This window comes from Podarcis erhardii, assembly GCF_964252035.2.
Source record: "Podarcis erhardii genome assembly, chromosome: 8".
NCBI classification, from domain to species: domain Eukaryota; kingdom Metazoa; phylum Chordata; class Lepidosauria; order Squamata; family Lacertidae; genus Podarcis; species Podarcis erhardii.
Window position 1 is genome coordinate 14,264,370 of NC_138499.1, and position 15,242 is coordinate 14,279,611.

General features: G+C 43.3%; 1 protein-coding gene across 1 annotated transcript; it reads right to left on the reverse strand.

Annotated features, from left to right (window-relative positions):
• Positions 1-15: 15 nt before the first annotated feature.
• On the reverse strand, positions 16-14,506 carry RNF139 (ring finger protein 139). The gene is made up of 2 exons (XM_081874293.1): positions 14,072-14,506; positions 16-2,105 (listed from the first exon to the last, which is right to left on the reverse strand). Exons 1-2 carry the CDS (start codon positions 14,253-14,255, stop codon positions 283-285), a joined length of 2,007 nt encoding a protein of 668 aa, XP_081730419.1. The 5' UTR covers positions 14,256-14,506; the 3' UTR covers positions 16-282.
• Positions 14,507-15,242: the final 736 nt, after the last annotated feature.

Genomic DNA, 15,242 nt, shown 5'->3' on the forward strand with positions numbered 1-15,242 from the left:
TGTTTTGTTCAACTGTTTTAAAAAATATGCGAAAACACTTTATTCCATGTACAATAATGTACATAAAGTTTAAGGTGGTCGCAAAAGAGACCAGCAGTAATTAAGAGGTATATTTACAATCGCACATCACAGTAAATTGACAACCCCATTCACAGATTCAACATTTTGAGATACTGTTCTTGTGCTTAGTTACACACTGATGAAGTGAAGCTTTTATTCCATAGTTGAACTCCACTATTAACACCCACCCACAGTGTTCAGTACATGACTTTTTAAACCAAGTCATGTTCCCTGTTCTGAGTGTTCTTCGGGCAATGTGACAGACTGACTTGAATTCTCAGTCTCTGCTTCCTCCTCACTCTCAGAACTGTCATTATCTTCATTTAGTTCATTTTCCATATCAGCAGCTGCATCTTCTCCTTGCAAAGGATTTTCATCAGGTTCATTTTCATCGAGTGCAACAAAGCCATTGTTATTTGAGATATTGAGATTCTCCTTCTCCTCAGTATAAACTTTTTGATGGCACATTGGACAAGTGTCTTGAATGTAGAGCCATTTCCGAAGGCAAAGTGCATGGAAGTAATGGTTACATGGAGTAATACGAGCAGATGTAGTAAACTCGTGGTAGCAGATTGCACACACGTCATCGATTTCACGTAATCGCTCTCCTTTGACTTCAGGAAGTGAGTTGATTTTCTCAACAGCTGTCCTGCGGTTGATAAAGGTTTTCCAGCCATTCTTTGCCTGCAGGTAGATGTTGAAGTAGGCATGCAGACACATCATACAAGCCCGGATTTTGCTTCCTGATTCAAACACCATGGTGTAAGCACCATTCCCAAACATTATCACTCCAAATATAAACTCAATTATATTGCCCGTCGATCGAACATAGTAGACATAATCATCAAGCTTTTCCCATAGGACATTATAGTAGCCATCAATCATAAAGAGTACATACACAGTGATAGAAACAATAACCTTCAGGCAGAGTTCCACGCAGAATGCCGTAACAGCAAACAGCCATGTATTTAGTGCATAGTGGTGCCAAAGCATGTAACTGAGCAAAATTGGAAGAACAAAGAGGCAAGCTGAGACGAAGAGCACAGGAAAGTGTCTGCGAAATGAGGACACATGGGAGGCACTCAGAGACATTAGGACAGGGTCTGTCATTCCGTGGATAAAATGCAGGACTGCGGTCAGCAAAAGGCACATGTTTCGACTCAAGCGAACTAGTCTCTCTTCTGGCTTAAGCCCACTTAAACCAGTCTGCAGGGCCAAAATAAAAAATAAAACTGGTGCCACAAAACCAAGCCTTTTGTCGTCTTCATCAGTAGATCCAATAAAGGCCAGGATACCAAGCCCCAGGTAGTGAGCTATAGATGAAATTACAGCACTCATGCCTAATACAGTTAAAGTGGAATCACACCCGCTGACAATAAGGCTGCAAAATAACTCCCAAAAACTGTCCCAAGAAATCATGTAAAATTTAATGCCTGGATCAGTTTCTGCCATTTTGATGAAGAATGTTAATACAACAGCTTGAGCTGCCAGCCTCGTTAGCCAAAAGACCCGCAAAACTGATGGAAAACGAATCCTTTTCCATGTATCTTCCAGCAACAGTTGTAATCCATAAATGCGATACATGTGCCTTATAAGAAGATAGACATACCGTGAAGAGTAGTAGAACCGTTTAATTTTATAAACTAAAACGACCAGGGTGTATACTGTCAAAATGAAGCCTGAGGTAAAGACTAAAATCTGCCTGATGTGTAACGGCAATTCAATGATCAAGCCTACAAGAGGAATCAATAAATCCAGTATGATTAGCTGAGAATATATGGACTGGATATTTAACAGTGCAACGTAGCCAATTCCAAAGGCAAGCTGAAGGACAGAGAGTGCCATCCCTAAGGAAGGTCCTTTATGAGGAAGGAGCTGAACTCCAAAAGGTGTTGTATAAGAGGCACTGTGGAAGTTTATGTGCAAAAAAGCGTAATAGTTCACCATCACTGATGTTGCGGCTAGCAGAAGAGCGGAGCTGATCGTATAAAACTTGAAAAGTGATCTTTGTGACAGAATCAGAACAACACTGGATACAAAGACACCTAAAAGGAGGAGGAAAGGAGAGTTAGTTGCACACTCTAAAATGACAATTGCTCAATGACTCTAAAGCACATGCGCTTTGAACAAGTGTGACTGTTAAGTTTTCAGCCCTCTCTGTAAATTCAATCTACAGTTCAATTTTATAGAAGCTGTACTCCAATTAATCCAATCCTAGTAAATACTAATTTCCACGCAGCCCAGAATATCAACTCTTGAACAGGCATACCAGGGGGTCTGGCTTAATAGACTACAGTATAGTGTAAATGTCACTTTTATATGTACTGGGAAGCAAAAAAACGTGTATAACTCGCTTTACTGCAATATTCGCTTACTGCGGTGGTCTGGAATCTAACTCGCAATAATCTCTGAGGTATGCCTGTATATTCACTTGCTCCAAACTACTGAGGACAAATAAGCACAATTGAAATGAGGGCAAACTAATCACTTGTTTGATAGCATCAATTAGGCCACCATCTCTACATACGTTGCTGTTCCTCCGTTGCTGTTCCTCCGTAGCAGCTCAGACCTCCTACCAGCAAGTTGGAGATCATCAACACAGAGCAATATATACCAAAGTCATTCTTGATTGGGGCCAGAGGGGGCCTTCTTAGTGATCACACCCAGACTGTGGGATTTGGTGCTCAGAGAGTTTCTTCACCCCTTCCCTGAGGGTCTTTTGCAGTAATTAAGAAGGCCTTGGTTGCTAGATGGGCGTTTAGTTTTTTTATGGCTTTGATACTTAGAAAAAACAGCAGTAAAAACTAGATAATAGCATTTAGTATTTGTTTGTACCTTGATTTCATTCATTCTATTTCCCCTCTGCATATAGGTTGTGTTGTGTTGTTTGCTTGTGTTTTTGGTAGGCATCCTGAACTTTTTCTAAATACAGACTGTATTCACATACAGTGGTGCCTCGCAAGACGAAATTAATCTGTTCCGCGAGTCTCTTCGTCTAGCGGTTTTTTCGTCTTGCATTTTCGTCAAGCCCATTGATGGCTTAGCGGCTTAGCGGCTTAGCGGCTTAGCGGTTTAGAAAAAGGGGGGGGAGGAAAAAAACCCCGCAGGAACTCGCAAGACATTTTCGTCTTGCGAAGCAAGCCCATAGGGAAATTCGTTTTGCGAAGCGCCTCCAAAATGGAAAACCCTTTCGTCTAGCGGGTTTTCCGTCTTGCGAGGCACCACTGTATATCATATAAACAACAGGAATATAACGGGGGCCGCCAGCCTTTGTGGGCCCATGAGCAACTTGGAGAACTGGAACTATTATGGGCATCATGCACACAATGTGATCCCAACACACCACAACCTTTTTTACTGGCTACAATGAAATGCTCTTTTAAGCCTAATTTCAGTAGGGGAACTGAACCCTCTGGGTGCAAGGAAAGGCCTCTGGAGGTGCATCTTTGTCTGAAGGTGCCACATTGGTGATCAGCATTTTAAAATTACATTGTATGAAGGTAAGAAATGGTCTAGGGAAATAAAACAACCATTTATGGATGAGTGAACAGCACTGTAACTGTACTTAACATCACAGCCTGTTGCTGCCTATTATACCAATCACTGATTTACATAGTGGTTACGCTTACACAAACACTGAAAACACTTGTTTTTCCAACCCCACAGCAGTATGTTCTTATACAATAAGAGTGCAAACCAGGCATTTCTTATGGTGTTTTAATACAAAACCTGCAGGTGTGTCAATGACAGGGTTAACAAGCAATATAGCCAACAGCCGAGCCCCATTATCATGCAGTTTCACTCTACCATCTGGGTTTTTTGCCAAAATGGGGAAAGAAAGAACCATGTACACCACCTGGAGCTCCTTGGAGGAAAAGGTGGTATATAAATTTAATAAATAAAATAAAACCCATCAATATTTGCAGGCTGGGGCTCCTAATAGATTTTTGTGCCCTACCAATTAAGAATTTGAGGTTTTCTGATAAATACTGCTTGCCTAATCTGACGACAAGAAGGCTCATGACTGGAAGAGATCAGTGATTAATTAAATGATTAGAGCAGGCATATCCAAAGTCCATTTCGGGGGCCTAATCCGACCCCTGTGGCAGTTTATTTCCTAGGTTAAAATCCTTTAAAAACCCTCAACCACTTCAACCCTAAAAAAATGGTCAACAACTTTAGCTGGCCCTTGCAGCCCTTCACTTCATCAAATCTGGCCCTCTTTGAAAAAAGTTTGGACACTACTGGATTAGAGACTGAGCATATTACACAGATCCTGGTCTGACTGCACTGGTTACCAATTCATTTCCAGGCCCAATTCAAAGTGCCTATAAAGCCTGTCGGGTATGTTTTATTTTATGCTTTGCATGCCTGCTGTTTATTCGTTAGTAAAACTGTTTTGGCTCCCCTTCCACCTACTCATTCCTTTTGTCCTGATATCCTTGGATAGAACTGCTGTATTTGGCAGACAAGGGTGATATATAAATTCAGAAAATAAAAAATAAATAAAATGTAAGTATCGGACAGACAGCACAAGATGGATTTTAACTTACAGTGGTACCTCGGTTTACGAACTTAATCTGTTCTAGAAGTCCGTTCTTAAAGCAAAACTGTTCTTAAACCGAGGTGTGCGCTTTCCTTAATGAAGCCTCCCGCCGCTGGTGCCCTTCCACCGTTCGGCTCCATTCTTAGACCGAGGTAAAGTTCGCAAACTGGGACACTATTTCTGGTTTTGCGGAGTTCTTAAACCGAATATTTCGTAAACAAGGCTGTTCTTAAACCGAGGTACCACTGTACTTGCTTTTACCTATGAATGAAATGGTTCATGAAGACCTCAAATTGGGCCAATGGCCTATGTATTATTGAGAGTAGACAACTTTCTACTGGATTTCGGGAAAAGGCATATCTAAGATGACAATTATTTGTATCATTCAAAACACTAGTCAATATCATCTGAAACACTGCATTTAGCATTGGTATTTCAAGCTAAAACTGATTTGCTTTTATTTAACCACTCGCCTAGTCATCACTGGCAACCAGGAATTCCATGCAGGCAAGTGTGTGAGAAATTCCAACTAAACATCAGTAAGAACTTTCTGACAGTAAGAGCTGTTCAACAGTAGAATGGACTCCCTTGGGAGGTGGCAGACTTTCCTTCCTTGGAGGTTTCTAAGCAGAGGTTGGATTGCCATCTGTCATGGATGCTTTAGGTGAGATTCCTGCCTTGTAGGGGGTTGGACTAGATGACCCTCGGGACCCTTCCAACTCTACAATTCTATGAAATTATCTCCAGGTCAGTGAGCAGGCTGGAGAAGAAGGGGCAGAATGCTATTTCTACTACAGCAGCTCACTCTGTTTTTGTACTGGCCACAAAGAAAAGGGTTTTACTGTCTCCACAGCCCCTGTTGGAGCCCGCAATCCCCCATCCCGTCTTTTTACTCATAAGCGTGGGTGTGGTGGGCAGCATTGCCTCACTTCACTATTATTATTATTATTAATTATGATTAAACTTGTATACTGCTCTTCATCTGAAGATCACAGGGCAGTTCACAACATTAAAATAAAAAATGAAAACACATAAAACAAAAATGAAAGCAAACAAAACAACACCCCCCCCCTTACAGGCAGAATTAAAAGGCCACAGAATATTAATCAATACAATAAATTCCACAAAGCCAGGAAAGGTAATCTTGCCACCTCAACAGTAGGGTGGGGCTGTCAACGCACCAGAATTCCCCACCTCTCCTGCAAGACAGTAAGCTTCCCCCAGCTTGTATATTGGGAACATGCTGGGAACAACATAGTCTGCGTCTCTAAGAATGCGTCTCTAAGAACCTGAGTGAACTGTAGGTTTTCAGAGAGTCAAGGTGGAGGAAGGTCAGAACTGCAACCCCCTTTGTGAGTAAACAGCACACAAGTAAAAATGCTTCCAGGCTGGTAACTTTGGGGGGGCTTACTAACAGGATTGCCGTGAGCCCTGTGGGACTATATTTGGCTGGATGGGTCACAAGTTATTCAGGCCTCACTTAAAGGACCATTACAATCAATCTGGAAAACAAGCAGCAGCAACCAGAATGATCAGAAGCTGCTGAATGCAGATTAAGAGCTTGGTCATGCCTTACAATAATTATTATTGGAGAAGCACATGAGTTATTAGTGCACTGAACTGAAGATAACTCATAAGGAAAATTAACAAATCTGTTTATAATCTAATAGTGATTGTTATTTCTCAAATCGTCTTTAGCTGAGACGCAATATGATTGTACTCCAGAAAATATTGGTGGTGGCACTGGCGAGGGGAATAGCGCTATTAGTTTAAAAACCCCCAAAGTATATACTTTTTCCATTATGGGGTTTTTTTAAAAAAGGATTTAGAGCCACTAGTTAGTCATAAGAGCAAAGAACCTGGTTTCAAAACAACAAGATAACTTCAGATAGAGTATTCATTGGGTTTCAACTATTGCCCAATGGGCCAGAAAGAGTTCCCTATCACGTGATGTGGGATGAAGCAGTGGACCTACTAAGATTCTTTGGTGCATTCAAGGCAAATGGGTAAGAAGTGCTCGAGTGGTATAGTAGTTAGTGTCTCCTCTTCTGGCTTAAAATAACTTGTTTATAACAGTGACCTTTCACTCATACTGGACAGCAAACCTATATTCCTCCCAGGGGAAAGTAGTGAGACGCTACTTCTATTCTTTCCAAATTGGAATGAGGGAATAAACTTATTTGGACGGATTTACTAGGACAACATTTATTCAACGTTCCTGTAAGGCTTGGCGGGAACAAGGATTTTGGATCAAAATATAGTCCCTAGAAAACAAAGGAAACGTCAAGTGAAGCTTGTCTTTTTTTAACTGTTTTACTGAGGTGAGAGTAACCAGAGTATGCAAAGGTGTTGTAAATGTTAACATTCTTTATGCCAGTGTTTGAAACTACCATTGTTCTAGGTGCATTTTGTGACAAGGAATTTTATTAGAGTGAGCAGTTTCTGAGCTCTGGGCACAGTTCTGAACGTAAGATATCAGATTAAAACTGCAGAGTGGAAATAAAGGAAGACCTTCTTCTGCCTCTCCACTTCCAGCCACTCTCTGAAGACTGGAGAAGAGACCTTCTTAAGAATATTAAGGGGTGGGCAGGGGAAGGACTAGACCATGTGGAAAATGAACGTAATGTTTTAGCTGCAGTTCATTCATTTTCAGCTTTGTATTCTTGTTATTAAAAAAGTGCACCTAGACATTCCGTTGTTGCGCCCATAACCTAGGTTTAAGGTGCCATTTAGCTCCTAGCTTTCCTATCTCAGTTTCTAACATGGCTTTACACACTGTATATTTGTATTTGGACATTAAATTACTGCAAAGTGTTCTAAATAATGTGTAATTGGACATGCAATTCTGACTTCCCAATAAAAGGGGGAAAGCTGATGTTGGCTTCTAAATCAAAAGTGTCTCAATGAAAAATACAAGAACTACTATCCTAGTAATTAAAGCAAGGGGAAATAACCTTTTAGATGTATATCAACTGCATGATTATTCAATGTGTTTTCTAAGGGGAAAGGTTATAGGACTGCCAAATGATCTCTGGCTGAGAGATTAACTGCTAAATATTACCGTATATCTCTCAGGAAATTGTCTTTTCTATCTGTAATCTCATTATACTAGCTACAGTGCCCACATGGGCCGGCAAATAAGGAGCTCTCTTATCTATAGCCATATGTTTGAGTAAGGGAATAAAGGTAAAGGGACCCCTGACCATTAGGTCCAGTCGTGACCGACTCTGGGGTTGCGGTGCTCATCTTGCTTTATTGGCCGACGGAGCCGGCGTACAGCTTCTGGGTCATGTGGCCAGCATGACTAAGCCGCTTCTGGCGAACCAGAGCAGCACACAGAAACGCTGTTTACCTTCCCGCCGGAGTGCTACCTATTTATCTACTTGCATTTTCATGTGCTTTCGAACTGCTAGGTGGGCAGGAGCTGGGACCGAGCAACGGGAGCTCACCCCGTCACAGGGATTCGAACCGCCGACCTTCTGATCAGCAAGAAGAAGAAGAAGAAGAGTTTGGATTTGATATCCCGCCTTTCACTCCCCTTCAGGAGTCTCAAAGCAGCTAACAATCTCCTTTCCCTTCCTCCCCCACAACAAACACTCTGTGAGGTGAGTGGGGCTGAGCGACTTCAAAGAAGTGTGACTGGCCCAAGGTCACCCAGCAGCTGCATGTGGAGGTGCGGAGACGCGAACCTGGTTCCCCAGATTACGAGACTACCGCTCTTAACCACTACACCACACTGGCTCTCCTAGGCTCTGTGGTTTAACCCACAGCGCCACCCATGTCCCAAGTAAGGGAATATGCCAGTATAAATTTAAACCATTCAAGATATATCCAGAGTAGGACTGGGCAATATTATCAATATGTGGACGCAGACCACAATTACAGCTTCACTCGGCCAGCGGTATATCGCTGGTGAAACTGCTGCCGCTTGAATCCCTCTCCTCCAGGGTACTACGGGAAAAACAAACTAGCTGGGAGCTGGAGGCAGAGTGGCAGTTTCATCAGCAATATACCACAGGTGAAACCACAATCACACTCTGCCCCGGCAGAGAGAGAATCAAGCTGAATCAGCGAGGAGCGTGCTGCTGCCCTCGCCTCAGACAAGCAGTTTTAAGGAGCCCCCGACCCGCAGAAGCCAACGGCGCGATGGGGGCTCAGTTAAAATGCTCCCCCTTTCCAGCTGAGAGAGCCTAATTCCGCTCCTGCTTGCACAGGAGTAGGAGTGGGAGCAGGGCTGCTCAGTTGAGGAGCGTGAAGCTGACTGGATATGGAGAGAACTGTACATTTTAGGAAATTCATAAATTAATACGTGAGTGCAGATTATGTAAAACCATTTGTATCTCCAACATTCAACTGCTCTATATAATTACAAAAAATATTCTCAGTATCTCAACAAACCCAACAAAAATCTAAATCCTTGAACATAATCTACCATAGCATTCTGAAAATCAAACTCTCTACCATTCTCTCTCCAAAATTATATAAACAGGTGTCATTTTGTTTGAGGAGTATCTGAAGTAATTCTGGTCTCTTGATAATCTTCTCCGTAATTGCAATAACACATACTCTAAGTAATCAGGTTTTCATTTCTGGGATTTTATCATCGTTCCAAAGTCTAACCAAAGCATTTTAGCTAGAACTGGATACAGTCATACCTCATGTTATGTTCTTTCAGGTTACATCCTGCGGCAAGCCGGAAGTACCAGAAAGGGTTACTTTCGGGTTTCGCCGCTTGCGCAGAAATGCTAAACTGTGCTTCGTGCATGCGCACAAGTGCCACATCGCCCTGCGCAGATACGGCGCTTCAGGTTGCACTCTTTTCATGTTGCAAACGGGCCTCCGAAACAGATCCCATTCGCAACCAGAGGTACCACTGTATTGGATATGAGGCATCGTCAAAAATATGCAATAGAAATGAATTCTAAGAATTCTAAGAATTCTCTGCAAATGAATAAATGCTATGACCTATCATAATACATCAATTCCTTAAAATTTCTGTCAAGTAAATCACTCACATATATTTCCACTATCCTTTGACTAGAGTTATGGCCCTGAACCAAAATTGCAACTAGATATGAGGAAAACATATCAGACAACCCAGGGCTTATCTAGACATGACCCATGAATCACAGTATCTGAACACCCTATTGATTCCTAGAAGAAGCAAGCACATCCAAATGTTTAAGTTCAAGTTTAAGACTTATTATGAAAACTCAATGATACACAACCTTCTCCCTGACTATGAAATACCCAGAAGTCAAACTGTAATGTACTAGGGACAATCAGCTTCTATCTCTTACCACAAGCAAAGCCTCCCACAATTAGCTTAGCTAATGGTCCCAATCCAGAGAAGTTACATTCCAAAAGTCCCCCTGAAATTAACAGGAAATGCTTAATGCAGGTAAATAGTACTAGTTTCCGCAGAATTAAGCACAACTAACAGTCTCAATTGGTGCCCCAAATTAATTCATAGTTCAACACTTTCCAATAAATTATGCTGCAATGTTATGCACACCTGCTATTAAGTCCCATGGAAAAGAATACATCTGCATAAGATTGTCTCAACTTCCTTAAAAATCTTTTAAAAAGTGTTAGTTTAATTTTTTCTGAAACACAAGGTCCCACGATAGTTATAGGAGGAAGAACGGGGAACAATACAAATCTCTAAAACAGCAAGGGCTTTTATAATATGGCTACTCTTTTTTAAATCAAGGCTTTTAAATTGAAGAAAAAAAGAGCCCCTATACAAGCTGCATCCATTTTCTAGACACTGATCCAGATTTTTATTTTTTATTTATGCAATTTGTATACCACCCTTTATCTGAAAATCCCAGGGTGAGCCAGATGAACAAGATGAATGTGGCTTATGTAAAATTTGAGATAAAGAAGGAATACAATTCTAAATACAAGGGCTTCCATTCTAGACTCTCCTCATCCCCTAATGCTTTCAAGAAAGGATAGTTATCAAATGGCCCTAATCACTTAATCTTATCATTTTACCCTTAGCAGAGATCATCCAGTAACTGACCTGATAGATCTCATTTATAAGATTAGCTTCAAAGCACTCAATTTTGATGCATCTTCACAATGGAATGATAATAGACATGTTTAATTACATGTTTACAACTTTACCACCCCCTCATCGTCATTATCACACAAACTATGACCATGGAAACTGAAGCACACAGCACTTAAACGCCTCACCCTGCTATGGGGGGAGGGAATTCCACCTCTTTTATTATTAGTGTTTCTATAGTAAGTGATGAGTCACCAGTTGAAGTTACACCCCCTGAGCATTATGCTCTGCAACACCCTTTCAGCTGTTATTCCAATGTACTACAATGTACCTATTATTCTGGCTTAATGCCTATCAGGCCACGTTCCGGACACAAATATCAAGCTTGCAGAACAGAACTAGGGTTTACCCAGTAACACTATCACAACTGTCATAGTTTAATCTCCAAACCAAAGCACTGTATATGGCAATGGGGAGGAAGGCAGGGGCAAAAACCAATTCCACACTTGCATACTGCATTGATGTCTAGTTCAGAGATCAGATATCACAGACTGCTCAGAACTTGTTTATACAGATCAACAATTTATATAATTATTACATTATTTATTTATCTTCTAAAACTCTTTCTGCTTTGTAAGATTATAAAACTCTCATGAATGGGAATAACATCTCAGAAGGTATGGAGAAATCCAATAATGATTTGAAGCACCAAGGGTTGTAATATGCAATATAGGTTTCTATACACCCTGTATGGTATGCTCTCCCAGTGTCAGTAAAGCATACTTCTGGTCATGTGATGGAACTTCACTTTCCCCCTAGTAGTTCTCCATATGCCCTTTAAATCTTCTCTGCAGAGTTGGTGGATCCTCTGGAGCAGATTTTTAACAGAGAAAGGTGAAATCCCACTGCACAAACAGAAGTCTGCTAAGGCAATGCCACTTAGGAAATGTGACGTTGAGTTTCATAAAAGAAAAGTCCATCCGTCCCCATCCCCCCCAGTATAAATGTGCTCTAAGCAAATCAGCGGATCTCGTCAGGCTAATAGTTATGGTAAAACTCAATTATGTAAAAGCTTTTACAGAGCTCTGCACTAAATTAAATTGGAGCTGACAGGTAAATTCATTAGAATGTAATTTGGAATGCAACATAAAGATGAAAGAATGAGGAAGATAGGAAGAGCTGTTAACAGGCAATATCCTCTACCAGATAATAGTTCAGAAATACATGTGCCATTTTTATTATTATCAGCTGCTTTTCTTCACAAAGTTACCCAAAGCACATGTTACTTGTGGCATATAAAAACCACTTGAAAGTGGGGGAAAGAGAAGCAAACTTTGTTCTACAGTATTTACATTTATCTGATCCTTTGGAGATTTTTATCACATGCAAGCAGATAAATGCCTGTTTTCAAGTCTGGTTTCCACACCATTTCATGTGACATTTCTTGCACGAATAGCACTTCTGTGCAGGAAAAAGCAAGCAAACTGTTTTATCATATACAAAAACCATGCATATCTATTTTGTTGTCTGTATGTGACTAGTTATCTGAATAATATTGTTCTAAACAGACAATTGCTATCTAGGTAAGAATCATAGAATTGTAGAGTTGGAAGGGACAAAGGGTCATTTAGTCCTCCTGCAATGAAGGAATCTTTTACCCAACGTGGGGCTTCAACCCATGACCCTGTGATTAAGAGTCTCATGTTCTACTCACTGAGCTACCCCAGCACAAATTGGAAACTGGTTCTGCTTGAACCAAGCTATGATGACCAAATTACCAGCAGGCCTATTGCAAAAAAGCAGAAGGCATTGAAACACTAGAGGTTATAGTTAACAGTTGGGCAACCTTAGCCCAACACAAGATCATAAAAGGTCATTTTACAGTCAACAAGCTGTCCCTGGCAAATGTTTAGCAAACTAGGCTCTTATAAAACTTCCAGTGCTTGGGACTAGCTTTCACTACTCTTAATTTTAGGGGGGGGGACCTATACTGTAGTTATTTTGACTGAAATTTAAAGGATTGTAGCTTAGCTAACAATCCAAGGGTAGCAGGAAGTCTGACCCAGGTGTCAGCATTAAATAAACTAGGGGTTTCCCAAACTGTAGTCTGTGTGCCAACAGTTATCCACAAATTTAATATTGATCCTTAAGTGAATTTTTATTGTGTTTATGTGTGAATACAATCTGAATCATACCATGCAATGCAAACTGTGATATAATAAAAGTTAGAAAAGAAGGAATTAAAAAACAATTAAAAATAGACAGCATCTAGCACAGTGTGTCATAACTGTGACAACAGGTAGAAAAATTATTAAGTGATCCACCAAGACCAAGTGGTCTGCGGGAGCAAAAGGTTTGGGAAGCCATGAAAAAAAGAAAGTGGACACATTTCACTGGAAATCTGGGTGTGAGGAAAGCAGAGCTAGGAAAAAGAGATGCATTCACTGTGCAAAAAACTACAAAACAAATTCCTTCCAGTAGCACCTTAAAGACCAACTAAGTCAGTTCTTGGTATGAGCTTTCGTGTGCATGCACACTTCTTCAGATACCACTTCTTCAGATTCTTCAGTGTGCATGCACACGAAAGCTCATACCAAGAACTGACTTAGTTGGTCTTTAAGGTGCTACTGGAAGGAATTTGTTTTGTTTTGACTATGGCAGACCAACACGGCTACCTATCTGTAACAAAAAACTACAGTAAACGTTTAGCCTATTCCAGCCAGATCAATCAACGTACATTTTCACCCTTTCGCATCCTTCAAAAGTGCCCTTCACACCCCTAACTCTAAATGGCTGAAGATGTGTTGCTGTTTCAACACTTACTTCTGGGTCAACCGGGGATTAGCAAACATCCTTTTGACAAGGACAACCACCACAACCACCAACCCGGTGCAGTTTTGATGCTCTCCAGGGGAAAGGAGGAGGTGGTTTAGGGAGGATTCACGCCCGAGAAAAACAGGTAGGCGATCGCCCTCTTCTCTCCCCAACGCCAATGAAAAGTAAGAGTGCAGGAAAGTTGCCGCACAAGGAAGCGCGGAGAAGGCACGGCGACCGTTGACCACAGAAGAAGCTTCTTCCGGGGTGGCGGAGAAAAGGAGATGTATCCCCCACCCCCCCACACACAAAAAAATAATCCTTTCTCTCCACCTCCTGAGTAGCCTATAGGAAGGGAAGGAAGGGAAGGAAGGGGATGACAGAACTGTAGAGTGGGAAGGGATACCCGGGGGTCATCTAGTCCAACCCCCTGCAATGCAGGAACCGTTTGCCCCACGTGGGGCTCGAACCCGCGACCCTGAGGTCTCGTGATCTATACCTACTGAGGTAAAATTGGGAGGGAGGTGAGGTGTGGAAGGCCCGCCCACCCACCCCTTTCTCTCTCCCCCCCCCAGCGATAGGCATATAAAGGGGGCGCTCGTGAGGGGTGCGGGGGGGGGGGAAGGGTCTCTCACCCATCAGCCGCAGCAGCCCCCCCAGGAGGCCGGCCCACAGGGAGTCTCCGGGGAAGACCGGGGACGAGTTGAAGATGGCGTCGATGAGGAAAAGGCTGGGCACCCGCAGCGCCACCTCGGCGCCGGCCCGCAGCCACGGGCCCAGCCGCTGAGGCGGCGGTTGAAGGGGGCCCGGGGCCGCCATCCCCGAGACCCCGCCGCCTCCTGTCCGTCTCTGGGCGGGCGGCGGGGGGAAGGCCGAGAAAGGGCACGGCGATGACGGCGGCCGCCAGTTACCGCCGGGCTCTCGCCGCCCGGGACCCCGGACGCAGGGACGTTGCCGACGCCGCCGACACCAGCGCTCGCGAGGAGGCCGCCGCCATCATGTCCGCGATGCCTGCCTGCCTCTTCCTCCCTCCTCCTCCTCCTCATCCGCCGCCCGCCCGCCAGCCAGCCAGCCGGCGCGCGCCGCCGCCTCCTCCTGCAGCAGCTACGTAGCTGCCGCGGCCCTCTCAGAAACAACGCGATGGGCGGGGGGAGGAGGAGGAGGGGAGGGGGCGGGGCCACGGCGTCCTCCCCGTCACAATGCCCCGCCCCGCCAATAGGCAGCCGGTGCTGGCGGCGGGGCTGGTGGGTGGAGTTTAGGACTAAAAAAAAAACACCTCACCCATCACCACCACGACCAAGGGTAACTGTCGAATGAGCGGCGCGAGCGCACCTCGTACCCGCCAATCCGGAGCCGCCAGCGCCGTCGCCGCGCACGCGCTCGGAGGTTTGTTTTTTTTTCGCCCCCCTCAGGCGAGTTGTTGGTCGCCGTCGTGGTCGTCGTGGGTCTGACCTCAGTGCCTCCTAGCTGAGGAGAGGGAGCGTGTGAGGGGATTCTTCCTCAGCAGCGTTTCGAATTATTTATCTGATAAAATTTGTACACTTGATGGTAAAACAAGCCACACAGACAGACCTCAAAGGACTTTGCAAAAAGATGAGGCAATAAAATCGTAGGGAAATTCACAGCCCTACTTTGAGGCATACTAAAGTTTAACATACTAAAGCAGTTACAGATAGGTAGCCGTGTTGGTCTGTCATGGTCAAAACAAAATAAAAAAATTCCTTCCAGTAGCACCTTAAAGACCAACTGAGTTAGTTCTAGGTATGAGCTTTCGTGTGCATGCACACTTCTTCAGATACACTGAAA

Coding starts and splice junctions, on each gene's coding strand:
- RNF139 (XM_081874293.1), bottom strand. CDS start 14,255: ATGGCGGCCCCGGGCCCCCTTCAACCGCCGCCTCAGCGGCTGGGCCCG. Junction 2,106..14,071: donor GGGGCTGCTGCGGCTGATGG/GTGAGAGACCCT, acceptor TCCTCCTTTTAG/GTGTCTTTGTATCCAGTGTT.